The sequence below is a fragment of the Macaca nemestrina genome, chromosome 4 (assembly GCF_043159975.1).
Source record: "Macaca nemestrina isolate mMacNem1 chromosome 4, mMacNem.hap1, whole genome shotgun sequence".
Taxonomy (NCBI): Eukaryota; Metazoa; Chordata; class Mammalia; order Primates; family Cercopithecidae; genus Macaca; species Macaca nemestrina.
Genome location: NC_092128.1, coordinates 93,488,758 through 93,505,479, shown reverse-complemented (window position 1 = coordinate 93,505,479; position 16,722 = coordinate 93,488,758). Strand labels below are relative to the sequence as shown.

Genomic DNA, 16,722 nt, shown 5'->3' with positions numbered 1-16,722 from the left:
AGTAATTCCCTTCCTCATCTCCTGAGATAATTACTCCTACTGACAGTTTAGAGTACATTTTTTCTAGATTTCTTTCTATGCACATATTAACAACAAATATATCATAATTTCATTATTGTTATTTCTAATATAGGAATTGCTTATAAGTATTTTTTGTTTGTTTGTTTTTTGAGACGGAGTCTTGCTCTGTTGCGCAGGCTGGAGTGCAGTGGTGCGATCTTGGCTCACTGCAGCCCCTGCCTCACGAGTTCCAGCGATTCTCCTGCCTCAGCCTCCTGAGTAGCTGGGGCACATGCCACCACACCCAGCTAATTTTTGTATTTTTAGTAGAGATGGGGTTTTGCCATGTTGGCCAGGCTGGTCTCGAACTCCTGACCTCAGGTGATCCACCCAACTTGGCCTTCCAAAGTGCTGGGATTACAGGCGTGAGCCACTGCACCTGGCCATGCACGTGTTTTTTTTTTTTTTTTTTTTTTTTTTTTTTTTTTTTTTAAATATCTTTTAATGATTTAGTACTGGAGGTTTTCTTTTCTTTTCCTTCCTTCCTTCCTTCCTTCCTTCCTTCCTTCCTTCCTTCCTTCCTTCCTTCCTTCCTTCCTTCCTTCCTTCCTTCTTCCCTCCCTCCCTCCCTCTGTTCCTCCCTTCCTTCCCTTTCTCTTTCTTTCTTTTTCTTTTTCTTTTTCCGGGACATTAAGTTTAGAGGGAAAACTGGAAACTGGAGGGTCAAGGCTGAAGGAAAGGAGACCATCTTGATGTAGGGCACACAAGCCCCCAAATTGGAGCTTAGCCCAAGAGGGTTTTTGGCTTCACACAGTAAAGAAGTCAAGAGTGAGCTGGTGGTTTTAGACAGCAACTACCACTGAAGCAGCAGTGTACAGGAGCAGCAGAGGTATTGCTCCTTCCACAGAAGGGCCAATCCACAGGCAGCATGCCCAGAGTAGCAGCTCAGGAGCAGTTTCACAGTAATATTTATACCCAGTTTTAATTATATGCAAAATTAAGGGGTGGATATTCAGAAGTTTCTAGAAAAGAAGGTGGTACTTCTGGGTTATTGCTACAGAAAGGGGAGGTGACTTCCAGGTGTTGCTATAGCAGTGGTAAACTGACATGGTACTTGTGGGCATGTCTTATGGAGAGGAGATTTTGCCTCTTCCCTGTTTCAAGTTAGTCTTCAATCTGGTCTAGAGTTCAAGCCCCACCTCTGGAATCAAGTCCTGCCTCCTACCTCAATCTTGTCTCAATCAGATAAAGGTGAGTTTCTGGACCTGTAAACACTCATCAGGACCAACTATGCTCTCTGTGAAGTTTTTCCTGAATATTTCAGCTCACAAGGTTAGCTCTCTCCTCTTAATACATTTAATGTTTTTTTGTTGATTCCACTCATTTAGCATTTTCTGGGTACTATCTTTTATCATTGACTATGATATTACTTACTATGTATCTAATACTCTAAAATTTGCAAAGATCTTTAAAGTACACTTATTTTCAGAAGATAAACAGATTTAGGGAGGTAGCCCTTGGTAGCTCACTGGAGGTGTTTGAAAAGGGGAGTGACATGAGCAGAGCAATGATTTAAGCCTGATCTTAACTATAGTGTATACAGTATATAGCAGAGGTGGAGACTAGAGGCTGGTACACCAGATAGCTTCCAGCTATTATAGTTTAGGCTATAAGGGCCTGAACTAGGAGGGCACATCAAGAATAGAAGAGAGGTTCTCAACCTTTTTTCCTTCAATAAGAAATGTATCCAAGGAATATAACATACCTTTGGCCATTATGATGTTGTCTCCATTTCCAACTCTATGTGTGGGAATTACTGTAGAGGTGAATCTCTATTGTGAGGTAGGAGGCAGGACTGAGCTCCAGAGGCAGGGCTCGGACACTGGACAAAATTGAGGACCAGGTAAAACAGGGACAGGGTGGAAGCAGTTTTCCATAAGTCATGCCTCCCAGTGTGCCATGTGCCATGTCAGTTTACCATTGCCCTGGTAACACTGGGGAGCTACCACCCCTTTCCATGGCAGTGACCTGACAACCCAAAAGTTAGTACCCTTTCCCTAGAAATTACTGCATAAACTGTCCCTTAATCTACATGTAATTAAAAGTAGGTATAAATATGACTGTAAAACTGCCCTGAGCTGCTATTTCTGCAGGAGCAGTCGTGGAGCTGTAACACCTCTTTAATAAAGCTGTTTTCTTTTACCACCAGCTTGGCCTTGAATTCTTCCCTGGGTAAAGCCAAGAACCCACAGGCTAAGACCCACTTTGGGGCTCACCTGTCCTGGATCAAATCTACATAATTTAGACTTTGTGGAGGTCAAGGAGTAAGATTAACTCAGTGTGTTACACAAGCTCAAAACTTGACAGTCATCCTTGACTACCTCTTTCAATGTTGCCCTTCATATTCATTTGGCCAACAAGTCCTGCTGAGTTCACCTTCTTAATGGTTTTCAAATTTACTCCTCTCTCTAGTTTTAACTGCGTGGGGTTCCTCAAAAGTTCCCTGACTCCTCTAGGCAGTGTTAGTTGTCTTTCTTCTGCCTTTCTGTCAAATTTTGAGCATAACTTTATTGTGGGACTTAGTAGATATATTCACATTACATTGGAATTATCTGTTTACTCATGTTTCTCCATTCAACCATGATATTCTTAAGGGCAGTTTAAAAAAAAACTTATATCTCTAGTGCCTGGCATATAACAAGGCTCAATGAATGTTTGAGAAAGGCAAATGACTGGTATTTTTAGCCCAACTGGCAGGATAGTGCCACATTCACTGCATTCTTACTGTGTATCAGGTATTTGAATTTAAAAGATGAGAAAGAAACAGTTTCTGCATTGAATACATGGACACTAAGAAGGGAGCAATGAACATGGCGGCCTACTTGAGGGTGGGAAGAGGGTGAGGATCCAAAAACTACCTATCAGGTACTATGCTTATTGCCTGGGTGAAAAAATAATCTGTGCACCAAACCCCTGCAACATGCAATTTACTCATATACCAAACCTGCACATGCACTCCCTGAAACTAAAGTAAAAGTTGGAAAGAAAAAAAAAAAAAAAAAAGAAAAAAGAAATAGCTTCTGTTTTGGAGGAGCTCGGGTAACAGCAAGGGACAATATAATGACTAACAGCAACCAACTGTGTGATCTTTGATCAATTATTTAATATCTCTGAATCTCAGTTTTCTTATCTGTAGAATGAAGCTATATATATCCTTACTAAGAATTAGTAAAATAAGCTATAATGCAGTGCAATCTTACAAATTCCTGTAAGGATTAAAAGAACTATTTTTCAGCACTTAACACAATGACAGACATAGTAGACACAGGTTGTTATTATTAATGATGATGAGCCTAGCAGAAGAATACCATAATGCGAGGGGATTTTTTTTTCTTGTTTTTAAAGACATGGTCTCACTCTTTTTTCCCAGGCTGGATTGTAGTGATGAAACTGCCACTGTAAAATTATAACTGAGATGGCAAAAGACATCTGACCTCACCAACTCCATCTTGCTTCTAACCTCCAAACTGTTCTTGTTCACTCCTGGGCATAGGCTGAACTAACTTTGGAAGGAACTTTTAGTTTTTAGCTTAAAACAAAGATGATAACAGCCCTTTCCTAAAACAAATCCCCTTCTTGCCTAAAAAATATTCTTTTAATCCTTACAGGAACTTGTAAGATTGCATTGCATTATAGCTTATTTTATTAATTCTTGCAAGGATTTAAATATATACAGTAGGCTTCATTTTACAGATAAGGAAACTGAGATTCAGAGATATTAAATAATTGATGAAAGATCACACAGTTGGTTTGTGCTTTTAGTCATTATGTTGTCCCTTGCTGTTATCTGAGCTCCACCAAAACAGAAACTATTTCTTCTTTTTTTCTTTCCAACTTTTACTTTAGTTTCAGGGGGTGCATTGCAGGTTTTGGTATATAGGCTAACAGAGTAGCCAAAAGATTAGACATTATGGTTTAGGAGTCATGCAGCTGGAGGCTACAAGATTCTGACCCTCCCCAAATTGCTCCTGGGGATAACAACACTATTGTAAAGTCTAACGCAGTGTTTGAGATATTTTGCAGACCCTGCAAAATGGATCAGCTGGCACCACCCAGATCGGTAAACTGGCACATCTGATCTTGTGGTCCCAACCCAGGAACTAAGATTCTGACCCTTCCCAAATTGCTCCTGGAAATAACACTACTGTAAAGCCTACCATCAGTGCTTGAGATATTTTGTAGAGCCTGCAAAATGGATCAGCTGGCACCACCCAGATTGGCAAACTGGCTCATCTGATCTCGTGGCCCCAACCCAGGAATTGATCCAGCACAAGACAGCTACCACTCCCTGTGAGTTCATCTCTGACCCAACCAATCAGCACTTCCGACTTACTGGCTGTCTCCCCACTCACCAAATTGTCCTTAAAAACTCTGATCCCCGAATGCTATGGGATACTGATTTGAATAATAACAAAACTCTGGTCTCCCGCACAGCCAGCTATGCATGAATTACTCTTTATTGTAATTCCCCTGTGTTGATGAATCGGCTCTGTCCAGGCAGCGGGCAAGGTGAACCCGTTGGGAGGTTACATTGAGTGACCCAATCACAGCTCACTGCAGCATCAAACTGAAGCGGTCCCCCGGCCTCAGCCTCCCAAACAGCCAGAATTACAGGCGCAAGCCACAGAGGTTAGCAAGGGGAAATTTTAGGAGCACAGCCACTGGGCACAGAAAACTACTATGTACCTTCAGAGTGAGGCAGGAAAGTCTTAAAAGTCAAAGCCTTAGAAATGTTGTTCAGCCTGGCCGGGCTTGGTGGCTCATGCCTGTAATCCCAGCACTTTGGGAGGCCGAGGCGGGCGGATCACAAGGTCAGGAGATCGAGACCACGGTGAAACCCCGTCTCTACTAAAAATACAAAAAATTAGCCGGGCGTGGTTGTGGGCGCCTGTAGTCCCAGCTACTCAGGAGGCTGAGGCAGGAGAATGGCGTGAACCCGGGAGGCGGAGCTTGCAGTGAGCTGAGATCCGGCCACTGCACTCCAGCCTGGGCGACAGAGCGAGACTCCGTCTCAAAAAAAAAAAAAAAAAAAAAAAAGAAATGTTGTTCAGCCTTAAAAATCAATTAAGTCTTAGACCTGGGGGGGGTCAAACCTCAACTATGACAGCAGCCAGAAATTTATTACATCAGAGGTTGGGAATCACTTGGGGAACTTCAAAGGCAGATCAATGGCCAGTTCCCAGCCCCAAACTCATCAGAATTTCTAGGAGTTCTAGTTCCAGCATGAGTATGATTTTACCTCTCCTAAACTGATTCTAATGTGCAGCCAGGGTTGAGAACCGCTGCCATTCTAAACCAATGAGGGCAAGATGGCCAAACAGAAGTGTCATTTCCTATGTAGTCTCCTTGATTGTTGCAATGGAATTTCTCAGCTTCAAAAGTCCAGAATTTCATGTGAGATTTCCCAAATTCTAAAATGTTGGCAAGTAATTAAAAAAAATTTTTATAAAAAGATTGGGATCAAAGAAAACATGGATTCGGGGCCTACTGAGTGTCACTTCGTAACCTTTCTTGCAGTTCAACCTCAGGTTTGAACAAACAACCTGATTCTGAGAAGTTAAATAACTTGTTCACGGTTACACAGCCAGTCAGAATAAGAGTTGGGACTAAAATCCAGTCCCTCTGAATTTAATTAATGTTCTTTCTATGTCAAGGAAGAAAAACCTGAAGATGCGCTTTAAGCATGGGTAACAGAAACGCAAAGTTACAACCGGCCATGATGGCAACCACGCATGCGCCTACTACTGGTAGCGCGGCGGAAGAGCAGCGAAGGTTAAAGGTGATGAATTACGACTTCTACTGGCGACGCTCACGACTCCTGCCGTAAAGGCCATGTGTGGCGCCTGCGCACTTCCTTTCCCTTGCGGATTCCCGACGAGGTGGTTGCAGTAAGGGATTCTCCCTACGCCGCGCGGCCGTCGCTATGGTGAAGCTGAGCAAGGAGGCCAAGCAGAGACTGCAGCAGCTCTTCAAGGGGGGCCAGTTTGCCATCCGCTGGGGCTTTATCCCTCTTGTGATTTACCTGGGTCAGTAGGAGAAGAACCGGGAAAGTGACTGGAGGGAAGAGGGTGGCGGAGACTGCTGTCCCATTTTTGGCCATCGAAGGAGGGAGAGAAAAACAGGGGACACCGCCGTGCACGGCCCCTGAGGCTGTCTGGTCAAGTGGGGCGATCTAACCTGAGTTCAAGTTCCCGTTCCGTCGCTTTATAGTTGCATGGTCTTTAACCAGTCTTGCAATCCCTCCTTTTCTATTTTTGCATCCTTAAAGTGGAGGTCATACTTCTCGGGATTGTTGGGAGGGTTGGATGACCCCAGTGGATGTGAAAGCGACTAATGCACTCTTTAGCAGTAGGTGGGTTCTCGGGGTGTTTGTCCTCACCTCTCCATGTGGTCCTAAGTGGAAAGAGGCCTGTTCTGGGAATCTAGACCCCCTCGTGAAAGTACCACTGCCATGAAAGCATGATTATAATAATAATCGTTGGATGCCTCTGCTTTCTTACCTGTACAATGAAGGGTTTGGATGATTTCTATTACTGCCCCCATTTTACAGGTGAGGAAACAGCCGTAGAGAAACTTTTGCCAAGGTCGCGCAGCTATGCTGACTGAGGGAGTTACGGGCTCAGGCAGTGGGGCATCAGAGCCCATAGTCTTAACCACTATAGGGTACTTAAAGGATTTGGGTTTTTTTTGTTTGTTTGTTTTTGTATTTGTTTTTGAGACAGAGTCTCGCTCTGTCACCCAGACTGGAGTGCAGTGGCGCTATCACGGCTTATTGCAACCTCCGCCCACTGTGCTCTAGCGATCCTCCCACGGAGCTCAGTCTCTCAAGTAGCTGGGACTATAGGCTCGTGCCACCAGGCTCCATCACTTACTGCAAAGATTTGTTAATATTTTTCAGTTAGGGCTGCAGACTGGGACCTATTCTGTAGTTTTTTCTTTTCTCTTTTCTTTTTTTCCTTTTTTTTTTTTTTTGAGACGTAGTCTCGCTCTGTGCCCAGGCTGGAGTGTAGTGGCGCGATCTCTGCCCACCGCAATCTCTGCCTCTTGGGATCAAGCGATCCTTCCACCATTAGCCTCCCGAGTAGCTGGGATTACAGACTTGCAGCCACCTCTCGCGACTAATTTTTATAATTTTAGTAGAGACGGGGTTTTGCTATGTTGGCCAGTCTGGTCTCAAACTTCTGGCCTCCAGTTAGCTATCGCCCCTCTCGCCGGCCCCCGCCCTGCGCGCGGCCTCCCAAAGGGCTGGGATTACAAGTGTGAATCACCGCGTCCAGCCAGTAGTTTTTTTTTTTTTTAATTTTACTGCCCCACTCAGGCAGTACCGTGAAAGGGAAAGAGCAGGTTTTTCATCCCAGCTGTGTCAGTTTGATCATATAGTTTGACAATTCTAAAACTCAGTTTCACATTTTAAAATGCTGTGATTTTAACAAGGTGCTGCTTCCTATTTAATTTAGGTGTCATGCATTGTATAAGATAAAGTACACTCTGATTAAGCAGCTGTGGTTTTTATTTCTCCATGAGTTGCAAGCCAGCTATAACCTGGGATTATAGAACTTAAAAAGATTGCACCTTATTCTGGGTGCAATTTTTTTTAAAAAAACTGCTTTTCTAGATTTTAGTGACTTTGTGTGGGTACCAAGGATTAAATATGACAGTTGTGTTATCCCCACTATTCTTGCAGCACCTCCCCCCACCCACTTCTTTCAGTTACTGATAGAAGGGCCTACTCTGGCTGGTCAAACACTGGGACTAGCTCTCCTTTTAGCTAAGAGAGGTGTGGAAGCTTGATTCTTCCCCTTCTTTGTGCCACCTTCTGTTTTCATTGTGTATGCGAGGTCCTATTTTAGCATGCTCTTGCTTTTTGTGTTCCTGTGGTTCTTTGCTTCTCTGTAAGTCTTTTCATCTACTGTTCCCTCCTCCTCCCTGTTTTGAGATTCCATTTCTATTGCTAGAAAGCTATAGCTGGTTGCTGCAATCTACATGCCAGGGGCTTTCGTCTAAGAGTTGATAATGCATTCCTTTCCCATACTACAGTTTATTTTTCTTTTTATGCACACTGGCTATATTCCCTTCCTAGGACTACCATTATGGTGATTTTCACCCCAACATTCAATTCAAGTTCTATGAGATGGTGTTAAGGTTGTGTTTCCAGTACTTGTTTATCATTGTCTTTTCCCTTATGCTGTATATTTAATTTTATGTCTAAACCAGTTCCCACGTTGAAATAGAGACAGGGGCTTGCTGTGTTACCTAGGCTGGTCTTGAACTTCTGGCTTCAAGTAATCTTCCGATCTTGGCCTCCCAAAGTGCTGGGATTATAGGAATGAGCCACCACACCTGGCTCCAGGTTGTTCTTTTGCTTCCTCCACCTCAACTCTCACTAAAACCAGCAATTGCAGATTTAACTTTGTATGTAATTTAGGTTCAGTCATAACTTTCAGTGCTTTGGGTAGTATAGTGCTGTAAAATATGACAAGCAGTGACACGATAATAGAGAATCTGTCTGGACATCTACTAACAAGGTTTTAATGAGCCACTTGTTGGAAGGCAATTCTCCATGGTCTCTTGCATTTCTGCACATCTTATAAGCAGAGGCTCTGATGACCCTTTGTTTCATGTTATCTTTTGAGGGCGTTTGTAGAACAAACAGCCTTGGAAAATAGTACCTCCAGACAGAGCAAAGGGAGATGCGCTTGCAGCCCATTATAAAAGATTCTGGTTCCCTAAACTCCAGTTAATATCCTGCAGTGCAGTCCACCACATGTGCAGGTGTCATCCGGACCTCTTTGCATGGAAATTGGGAGTTGAGGAACTGAAGCAAAAATGATGATACTCTCACAATCTATTGCTGGAAGTAATAAAGTGTTCTTTGTTTCTGACTTAGAATATTGTCTATACCAGCTGGGTGCAGTGGCTCACGCCTGTCATCCCAGCACTTTGGGAGGCTGAGGCGGGTGGATCACCAGAGGTCAGGAGTTTGAGACCAGCCTGACCAACATGCATAAACCCCGTCTCTACTGAAAATACAAAAATTAGCTGGGCATAGTAGTGCATGCCTGTAATCCAAAGCTACTCGGAAGGCTGAGGCAGGAGAATAGCTTGAACCCGGGAGGAGGCGGAGGTTGCAGTGAGCTGAGATTGTACCATTACACTCCAGACTGACGACAGAGCGAGACTCCTTCTCAAAAAAAAAAAAAAAAAAGTGTTTATACCAACATCTGTGAAACTGGCAGGCCAGTTTGTTATCTTTTATTTATTTATTTTAATGGTCTAAATCACAGAAGATTTTTTAAAAAATATTAACTTTTATTCCCTATTACACATACTATTTTTTGTTATCTTTTAAATAAGATAAAATTGCAGACCCCTCATAGTTCTTGAAACCTCCCTAACTTAATCAGTTACTTCAGCAAGTGAGCATATATGTCATCAGGTTAATTTATAAATATATTTTAAATGGTAAAAGATAACCATACTTGTAAAGAGTTGATTTAATTAGGTTGTTAAATAATAAGTATTGGATGATCCATCCCCTGCCGTCCCCCGCCCCCCACCCTGTCCCTTTTCTATCATTGGTCTTTGTTTTATAAAAGAGGTTTATGAGGGATAAAATATCCTCAGTTGTGTTTTTTTAAAAGTTCAGTAGTTTTTCCTCCAGGCATGGTGGTTCACGCCTGTAATCCCAGCACTTTGGGAGGCTGAGGAGGCTGAACACTTGAGCCCAGGAGTTCAAGACCAGCCTCGGCAATATAGTGAAACCTTGTCTCTAAAAAAATTTAAAACCTTGGTTATGTGTTTTTCCAAAAATCATTTTGCTCTTCATAGTCTTTCATCCAGTGTAATTTTGGAGTTGTGGTATCTTATTTCTGGGTAAATGACTAATAATGAAAGATAGAACATGCTAAGGGCAACTGTGCCAATTGTGTATATAATGACCATGTGCAGTGGCTCACTGAGAAAGTTGTTTGTTTTTGTCTGGGCGTGGTGGTTCACACCTGTAATCCCAGCACTTTGGAAAGCTGAGGCAGGTGGATCATTTGAGGTCAGGAGTTTGAGACCAGCCTGGCCAACATAGTGAGATCCTGTCTCTACTAAAAATACAAAAAAATTTAGCTGAGCGTGGCAGCGCGTGCCTGTAATCCTAGCTACTCAGGAGGCTGAGACAGGAGAATAGGTTGAGCCTGGGAGGCAGAGGTGACAGAGGTTGCAGTGAGTCGAGATCATGCCACAACACTCCAGCCTGGGTGACAGAGTGAGACTCTATCTCAAAAAGAAAGGAGTAAGATAGCTTGTTCTTCCTACTGATTAGTCCTGGACACAATTTCATACTCTAATGAAGATTGGAGACTTCTGTAGTGCAGATAAATTTAGATAGTGCTGGTTGGTGTAGATATCATTCTAGCTATCCTAGGTTGGATTACAAAGAAGAAAAAGTCTTGATTGTAAATGTTTTGTCTGCTGGGGGTTTAATTAATACTTTTTTCTCTTCTGTCTTCCTTGATTCAGGATTTAAGAGGGGTGCAGATCCTGGAATGCCTGAGCCAACTGTTTTGAGGTACTGCTCTTAAAACTAAACATTTCAGGGCAAATGTTCATACAGTAGTATTGAATCACTAAGATGTAAAAGAGTAATAGTGGCAGGCCTTTAAATGGAGCTTTATCAGTCAGTATAGTTTTGGGTTATTGGAAAACTGCAACTACTTTCTCTTCCCCTTCCTAATTTGTATTTACTGTACCATGTTATAACTACAATGAAGCACATTTTAACAGAAAAAGAATTTATTATCCTACCACTTTAAAATGCAACCTGTTTTAAATTTCCCATATTCGCATCTTATCCTCATTCAGATGAATACAACCTTTTATATCATTCTGACAAGGGTATGCAGGATTTTGTTTTCACTTAAAATTTGAGTTGCTATCCCATGTATTTTCCAGTTGTGGTTTACCTAGTTTTTTCAATTTTTAAGTATTTTATACAACAATATAATTAACATTTGGGCAGGGTGTGGTGGCTCACACCTGCAATCTCAGCACTTTGGAAAGCCAAGGTGGGAAGATCGTGGGAGGATTGCTTGAGGCTAGGAGTTCAAGACCAGCCTGGGCAACATAGCGAGACCCAACTCTACCAAAAAGAGAAAAAAAGTAAATAATTAACATTTGTGTATACATAGCTTTTATAGATTTTGATTTCCTTATAAATTGTCATGGGATTAATAAAGTATATGAACATTTATGGCTCTTGACTGTCAAATTCCTTTCTCGGAAATGATCTTGCTGGTATGTGTAAGCACTCGTGAAAACTTCACCCACACGGTATACATACTCATATACACATGTATGCATATATGTGCATACTTGTGAAAATTGTATGTATACGTATAATCTCAAACTGGCAGGTTGCTCTGGAGGAAGGACTGATACTTGTGGCACTATGATGATCATGACTACTGCACACTAGTGAATCGGATTTCTGCTTGATCCTGTCTCAGACATCTCTTGTGGGTTGCCCTCACAGACTTTTCACTGACTATTCTAGGGCTTCATTCATTTTCTTCGAACTTTTACTGTAAGCCACGTTTTTCTAGAGTGGGCAGAAAATACATTATTCACTATCACCTACAATGTGTCAGCCACTGCTTTAGGTGCTTTTTACACAATGTGTCTAGTTGTCACTTCAGAGCAGGTTATACAGTCAGTAGGTGGTGGAATATGTTCTATTTCCAAAGCTCACATTCTTTCCACTAGGTCCATGTGGCCTTCCCCAAGTAATTTTACCTCTTCCTTTACTTAGCACAATGCCATCTGATATGAATTTGCTCCACCACATCTGCCTTGCTGCTCTTTTCTTTTTCAGAGGAAGGTCTTTTTTATTCTCAAAGGGTGCTACAATATGTGCCTTCAAATTGTTCACTTCTGCAGTTATTCTCTTTTCCCGGATAAAGTTTTTCAACAAATGATCTTCATGCACTACCTTCCTCTCCTCCCTCTCTTCCTTTAACTGTTTATGGCATGACTTTTAGAAACTGCTTTCAGAGATTCCCCACTAAGTCCTTTTTTCTTAGCCCTTATTCTTTGATCTATCGTTTCCTTTTCTGTAAAATAGGGATTGAGGCAATATATCTGCTGCCTACTAGTTGAGTGGCCTTGGCCTTAGACCGGTTATTTCCTTAGAGAAACATTACCTTGGGAAGCATGAGAGAGAACTACTGAGTCAAGCTGTGTGGCATTTTCCAAGTACTGGAAATTATCATCAAATACCTTTCTCCAAGAAACCATTAACCTTTCTAAGCTTCATTTCCCCTTTTTATCAGTTGGGGATAATAATACCTACATAATAAGGTAGCCATGAGCATTGAATAAGAATATTATATATAAAGTATTAGTACTTGTCAAGTAATATGTGACCAGTAAACTATTAATAATAATTTTTAATCTTTTCAGTGTCATCTTTTTTATCCCCATTTCCTTATCCTATGAAAACAGTGCTCTAGCTATATGATACTGCATGCTAAGTCCCAGAATAAACTATATATATTTTTATGCCTTTGCCCCTATGCTTGTGCTCCGTCAGCCTGGAATGCTTTTTCCCCTTAGTTTCCACTGGATGGAAATCTGCTTCTAGAAAAGCCCAATCTCAAATGTTGCCCCTTCCGTAAATCTCTTCCTTCTTTCCTCCTAGCTAAAACTATTCTGTTTTTTGTGTTTCCATAGTTTTCTTTTTTTCTTTTTAATTTTTATAGAGGCAGGATCTCACCATATTGCCTAGTCTGGTCTCAAACTCCTGGGATCAAGTGCTGAGATTATAGGCATGGGCCACTGCATCCAGCCCCTTAGTATCCTTTTGTATCTGTCATTCTCTGCCTTGTAGCTATAATATATTTTGTCTCATAAGCACCTAAAGTAATTGCTCAACAAGTATTGAATTAACTTAATGACACTCATCTCTTGATGGTCTTCTGTGGGTTTTTTATATTTTATTTTAGTTTTTTTTTTGTAGAGACAGGGTCTCACTGTGTTGCCCAGTCTGGTCTTGAACTTCTGGGCTCAAAAAACAATCCTCCCACCTGGCCTCCCAAGGTGCTAGGATTACAAGCATGAGCCACAGCACCTGGCCATCTTGGTGGTCCTTTGGACAGGAATTGACAAAGCATCACATCTTGTACAAATTTTAGGCTGGACCAGCATGCTGGGAAGTAACATTTTTTTGTGTCCTAGGTGATTTAGGATACAGAAGTGGGGAGAGAATGTGTCTTTCTGTTGTCCTTTTTTGAGGCTTCTCTCCTTCCTGGTGCTAACCCTCTTGATCTTTTCTGTCATTAAGAACATCTTCTGGTTTCCTTCCAGAGGCATTTGTGTTTTAGGAAAGAATTGAGTGACTGCCTGCAAAGGGTTACTCAGTTAAGGAATTTCATGTACTGTGCTCCCTGCACTGGGAAGAGTAATTAGAGAGATCTGAGCTGCCTGATCTGTACTATGAAAGGAACAGAATTATACCTGCTATGGTTTTTATTAACATAAAATTTGTTTATTAATATAAAGTCTATTGTTTCTATATATATTTATTGTGTATATAATACTTATGTAAATAATACAGTTAAGGATCTACTAGTTTGTTTCCCTTGCCAAGTTGTTGGGTTCTTTGAGATTAGGACCACTTTCATCTTAGTATCCTCTTTCACCCAGGATGGCTCATTGTATGTGGTCAGCAAATGTTGGTTGACATGAATGCCTTATTCAAAAGTCCTTTAATATATGAGGGGCAGTGTTTTAGTAAAATATTTAGGCAAAATATGTGCATATCAAGGTTAAGAGAATCATTTCCATTATCTGCATAAGGCTGAGCAAAATTTCCTTTTTATATTTTTGCTGCCCATTACCATTGAAGAAGAGACCTTTACAGATCTTTTTTTGTGTGTTTTCTTCTGTCACCCAGGCTGGAGTGCAGTGGCACAGTCATGGCTTACTGCACCCTTGACCTCCTGAGCTCAGGTTGTCCTCCCACCTCAGCCTCCCGAGTAGCCGGGACAGCAGGCACGCGTTACCACGCCTGGCTTTTTTTTTTTTGGATTTGGAGTCTTGCTCTGTCGCCCAGGCTGGAGTGCAATGGCCCAATCTCGGCACACTGCAGCCTCTACCTCCCAGATTCAAGCGATTTTCCTGCATCAGCCTCCTGAGTAGCTGGGATTACAGGCATGCACCATGAAGCCTGGCTAATTTTTTTTTTTTAGTGGAGACAGGATTTCACCATGTTGGTCAGGCTGGTTTTTTTTTTTTTTTTTTTGAGATGGAGTCTCGATCTATGTTGCCCAGGCTGGAGTGCAGTGGTGCGATCTTGACTCACTGCAACCTCCGCCACCCGGGTTCACTGCATTCTCCTGCCGAGTAGCTGGGACTACAGGTGCCTGCCATAATGCCCAGCTAATTTTTGTGTGTGTGTTTTTGGTAGAGATGGGGTTTCACCATGTTAGCCAGGATGGTCTCGATCTCCTGACCTCGTGATCCACTCGCCTTGGCCTCCCAAAGTGCTGGGATTACAGGCGTGAGCCACTGCGCCCAGCCTTTTTTATTTTTTTTAAGAGACAGGGTTTCACCATGTTTCCAAGGCTGGTTTCGTACTCGTGGGCTCAGGCGATCCACCCGCCTCAGCCTCCAAAGTGCTGGGATTACAGGCATGAGCTATCATGCCTGGTCAGTAATTTATTTTTATATTTTCACTGTGTGCAAAAATACTTAAGAGTTTAAGGGGAGATTTTAATACACAATGAAAATTGGAAATAGATGTGTGTTTTCTTCTTAGGCACAGGGAAATTTCTTTTTTTGTTTTTTTTTTTTTGCGACGGAATGTCGCCCTGTCACCCAGGCTGGAGTGCAGTGGCGTGATCTTGGCTCACTGCAAGCTCCGCCTCCTGGGTTCATGCTGTTCTCCTGCCTCAGCCTCCCGAGTAGCTGGGATTACAGGCGCCCACCACCATGCCTGGCTAATTTTTTTTTTTTTGTATTTTTAGTAGAGACGGGATTTCACAGTGTTAGCCAGGATGGTCTTGATCTCCTGGCTTCGTGATCCACCCGCCTTGGCCTCCCAAAGTGCTGGGATTACAGGCGTGAGCCACTGCGCCTTTCACTGCACTTTTCAGTTTGGCTGAAAATATTTTTTAAAAATAAACTACAAAACTGTCATTGTCATTTAATAATGCAATTTTATTCAATGGGCCACATTTTTAAGCAGCCGGATTTAGAAATGAAACCATCTCTTTGCTCCTGAAACCATCTCTTTGCTCCTTCTTAGACTCTATTGGAGTCAGCAAATGATTTGGGAGTTGGGCTTCTTAGTGACTGGAATGTTTGGGGTAAGAGTTAGTTGAGGTGGAAGTGGAGGCTAATTGCTCCCTAGGAACCTAATGGTTGTAAGAGCACTTAGGCCACATCCCACTCTGCCCTCTTAAATGATATAACTATCTCAGATCCTCAATTTCCACATTAAAATAGGGATCGTAGTTGGGAGTTATGAACTTTCCTCAGTGTCTAATGCACAGAAACCATTCAATAAATGTTATTTTAGTATTACTGATGTTGCATCTAATAATGAGATAGCTTTGTTTTCTGGGTTTATCAGGCTTACCTGTTAATGGAAATCAGTAATCGTTTTCCTTTTGATTGACTTCATTTTGTGTCTGCTCACATTTTTGTTTTTGTTTATGATAGGTAACTGCACTCAGAAGTAACTAAAGTGTATTTTAATACAGTTCTGTATGTTTAATTTGTTTGTTTGGTGCGATTGATCCTTGTCTTTTCATAACTCTGAATTTGATAGATGAGGAAACAAACATAAATGTATAAAATTTTCTAGGTCTTAGGTTATGTGTAGAAGATTTTTATTTTGGAATTTAATTTATTTCTCCTCTTCACAAACATTTTAGCCTACTTTGGGGATAAAGGATTAATTGGTCTTCTGGATTTGGAGGCAATCAGCGGACAGCATGGAAGATGTGTGCTCTGGCTTGGATAAGAGATGGGACATCGTTCAGTCACTAGTTGGATGGCACAAGGCTCTTCACAGATGCATCTGTAGCAGAGTGGAACTTGTACTAACTTATGATAGAATGTATCAGAATAAATGTTTTTAACAATGTTATGCTTGAGTCTTTTTTGAATTGAACATGCTAGGATTATCAGGTAAAAATTAAGCCTTTTGGTACTTTTTTAAAACAGGGAATTTGTGTATGTACCTAGGTGCTGTTTACACTTGTAAATCCTAGCACTTTGGGAGACAAAGGTGGGTGGATCATGACATAAAAAAAATTTTCCATGTTAATTCCTGCCCATTGACCTAACATATGGATTACAGTTTCCCTTTACAGTGAATTAATAACTCCTAGGGTATTCCGAGGTAGTAAGAATACAGATAGTTCTCAGTTTGTGACAAACCAAACTGTCACTTCCTCCTCTGCATTAAAGTTCTGAGTGCAAGAAATAAAGGTCCTGGTGGCTCTGTTGCTAGGGGATGGGAATGGCACTGGAGAGTTGTGTGATTTATTTGTAGGTTAAATGTGAGTCTAAAGTTTCCCTCAGTTATATTAGGAAACTAGAGCTGGCTGGGCAAGAGCCCGTGGAGAGCTACATGGAATAGTAGCACTGTTTTCGGGTAGAAAGAAAGGC

The 16,722-nt window shown here is 41.8% G+C and overlaps 1 protein-coding gene across 1 annotated transcript; it reads left to right on the top strand.

The window, feature by feature from the left end:
• Positions 1-5,904: 5,904 nt before the first annotated feature.
• LOC105475682 (translocase of outer mitochondrial membrane 7) lies at positions 5,905-16,198 on the top strand. Its single transcript, XM_011731150.2, has 3 exons — positions 5,905-6,086; positions 10,570-10,618; positions 15,984-16,198. The coding sequence occupies exons 1-3, from the start codon at positions 5,984-5,986 to the stop codon at positions 15,997-15,999; spliced, it is 168 nt and encodes a 55-aa protein (XP_011729452.1). The 5' UTR covers positions 5,905-5,983; the 3' UTR covers positions 16,000-16,198.
• The last annotated feature ends 524 nt before the right edge of the window (positions 16,199-16,722 follow it).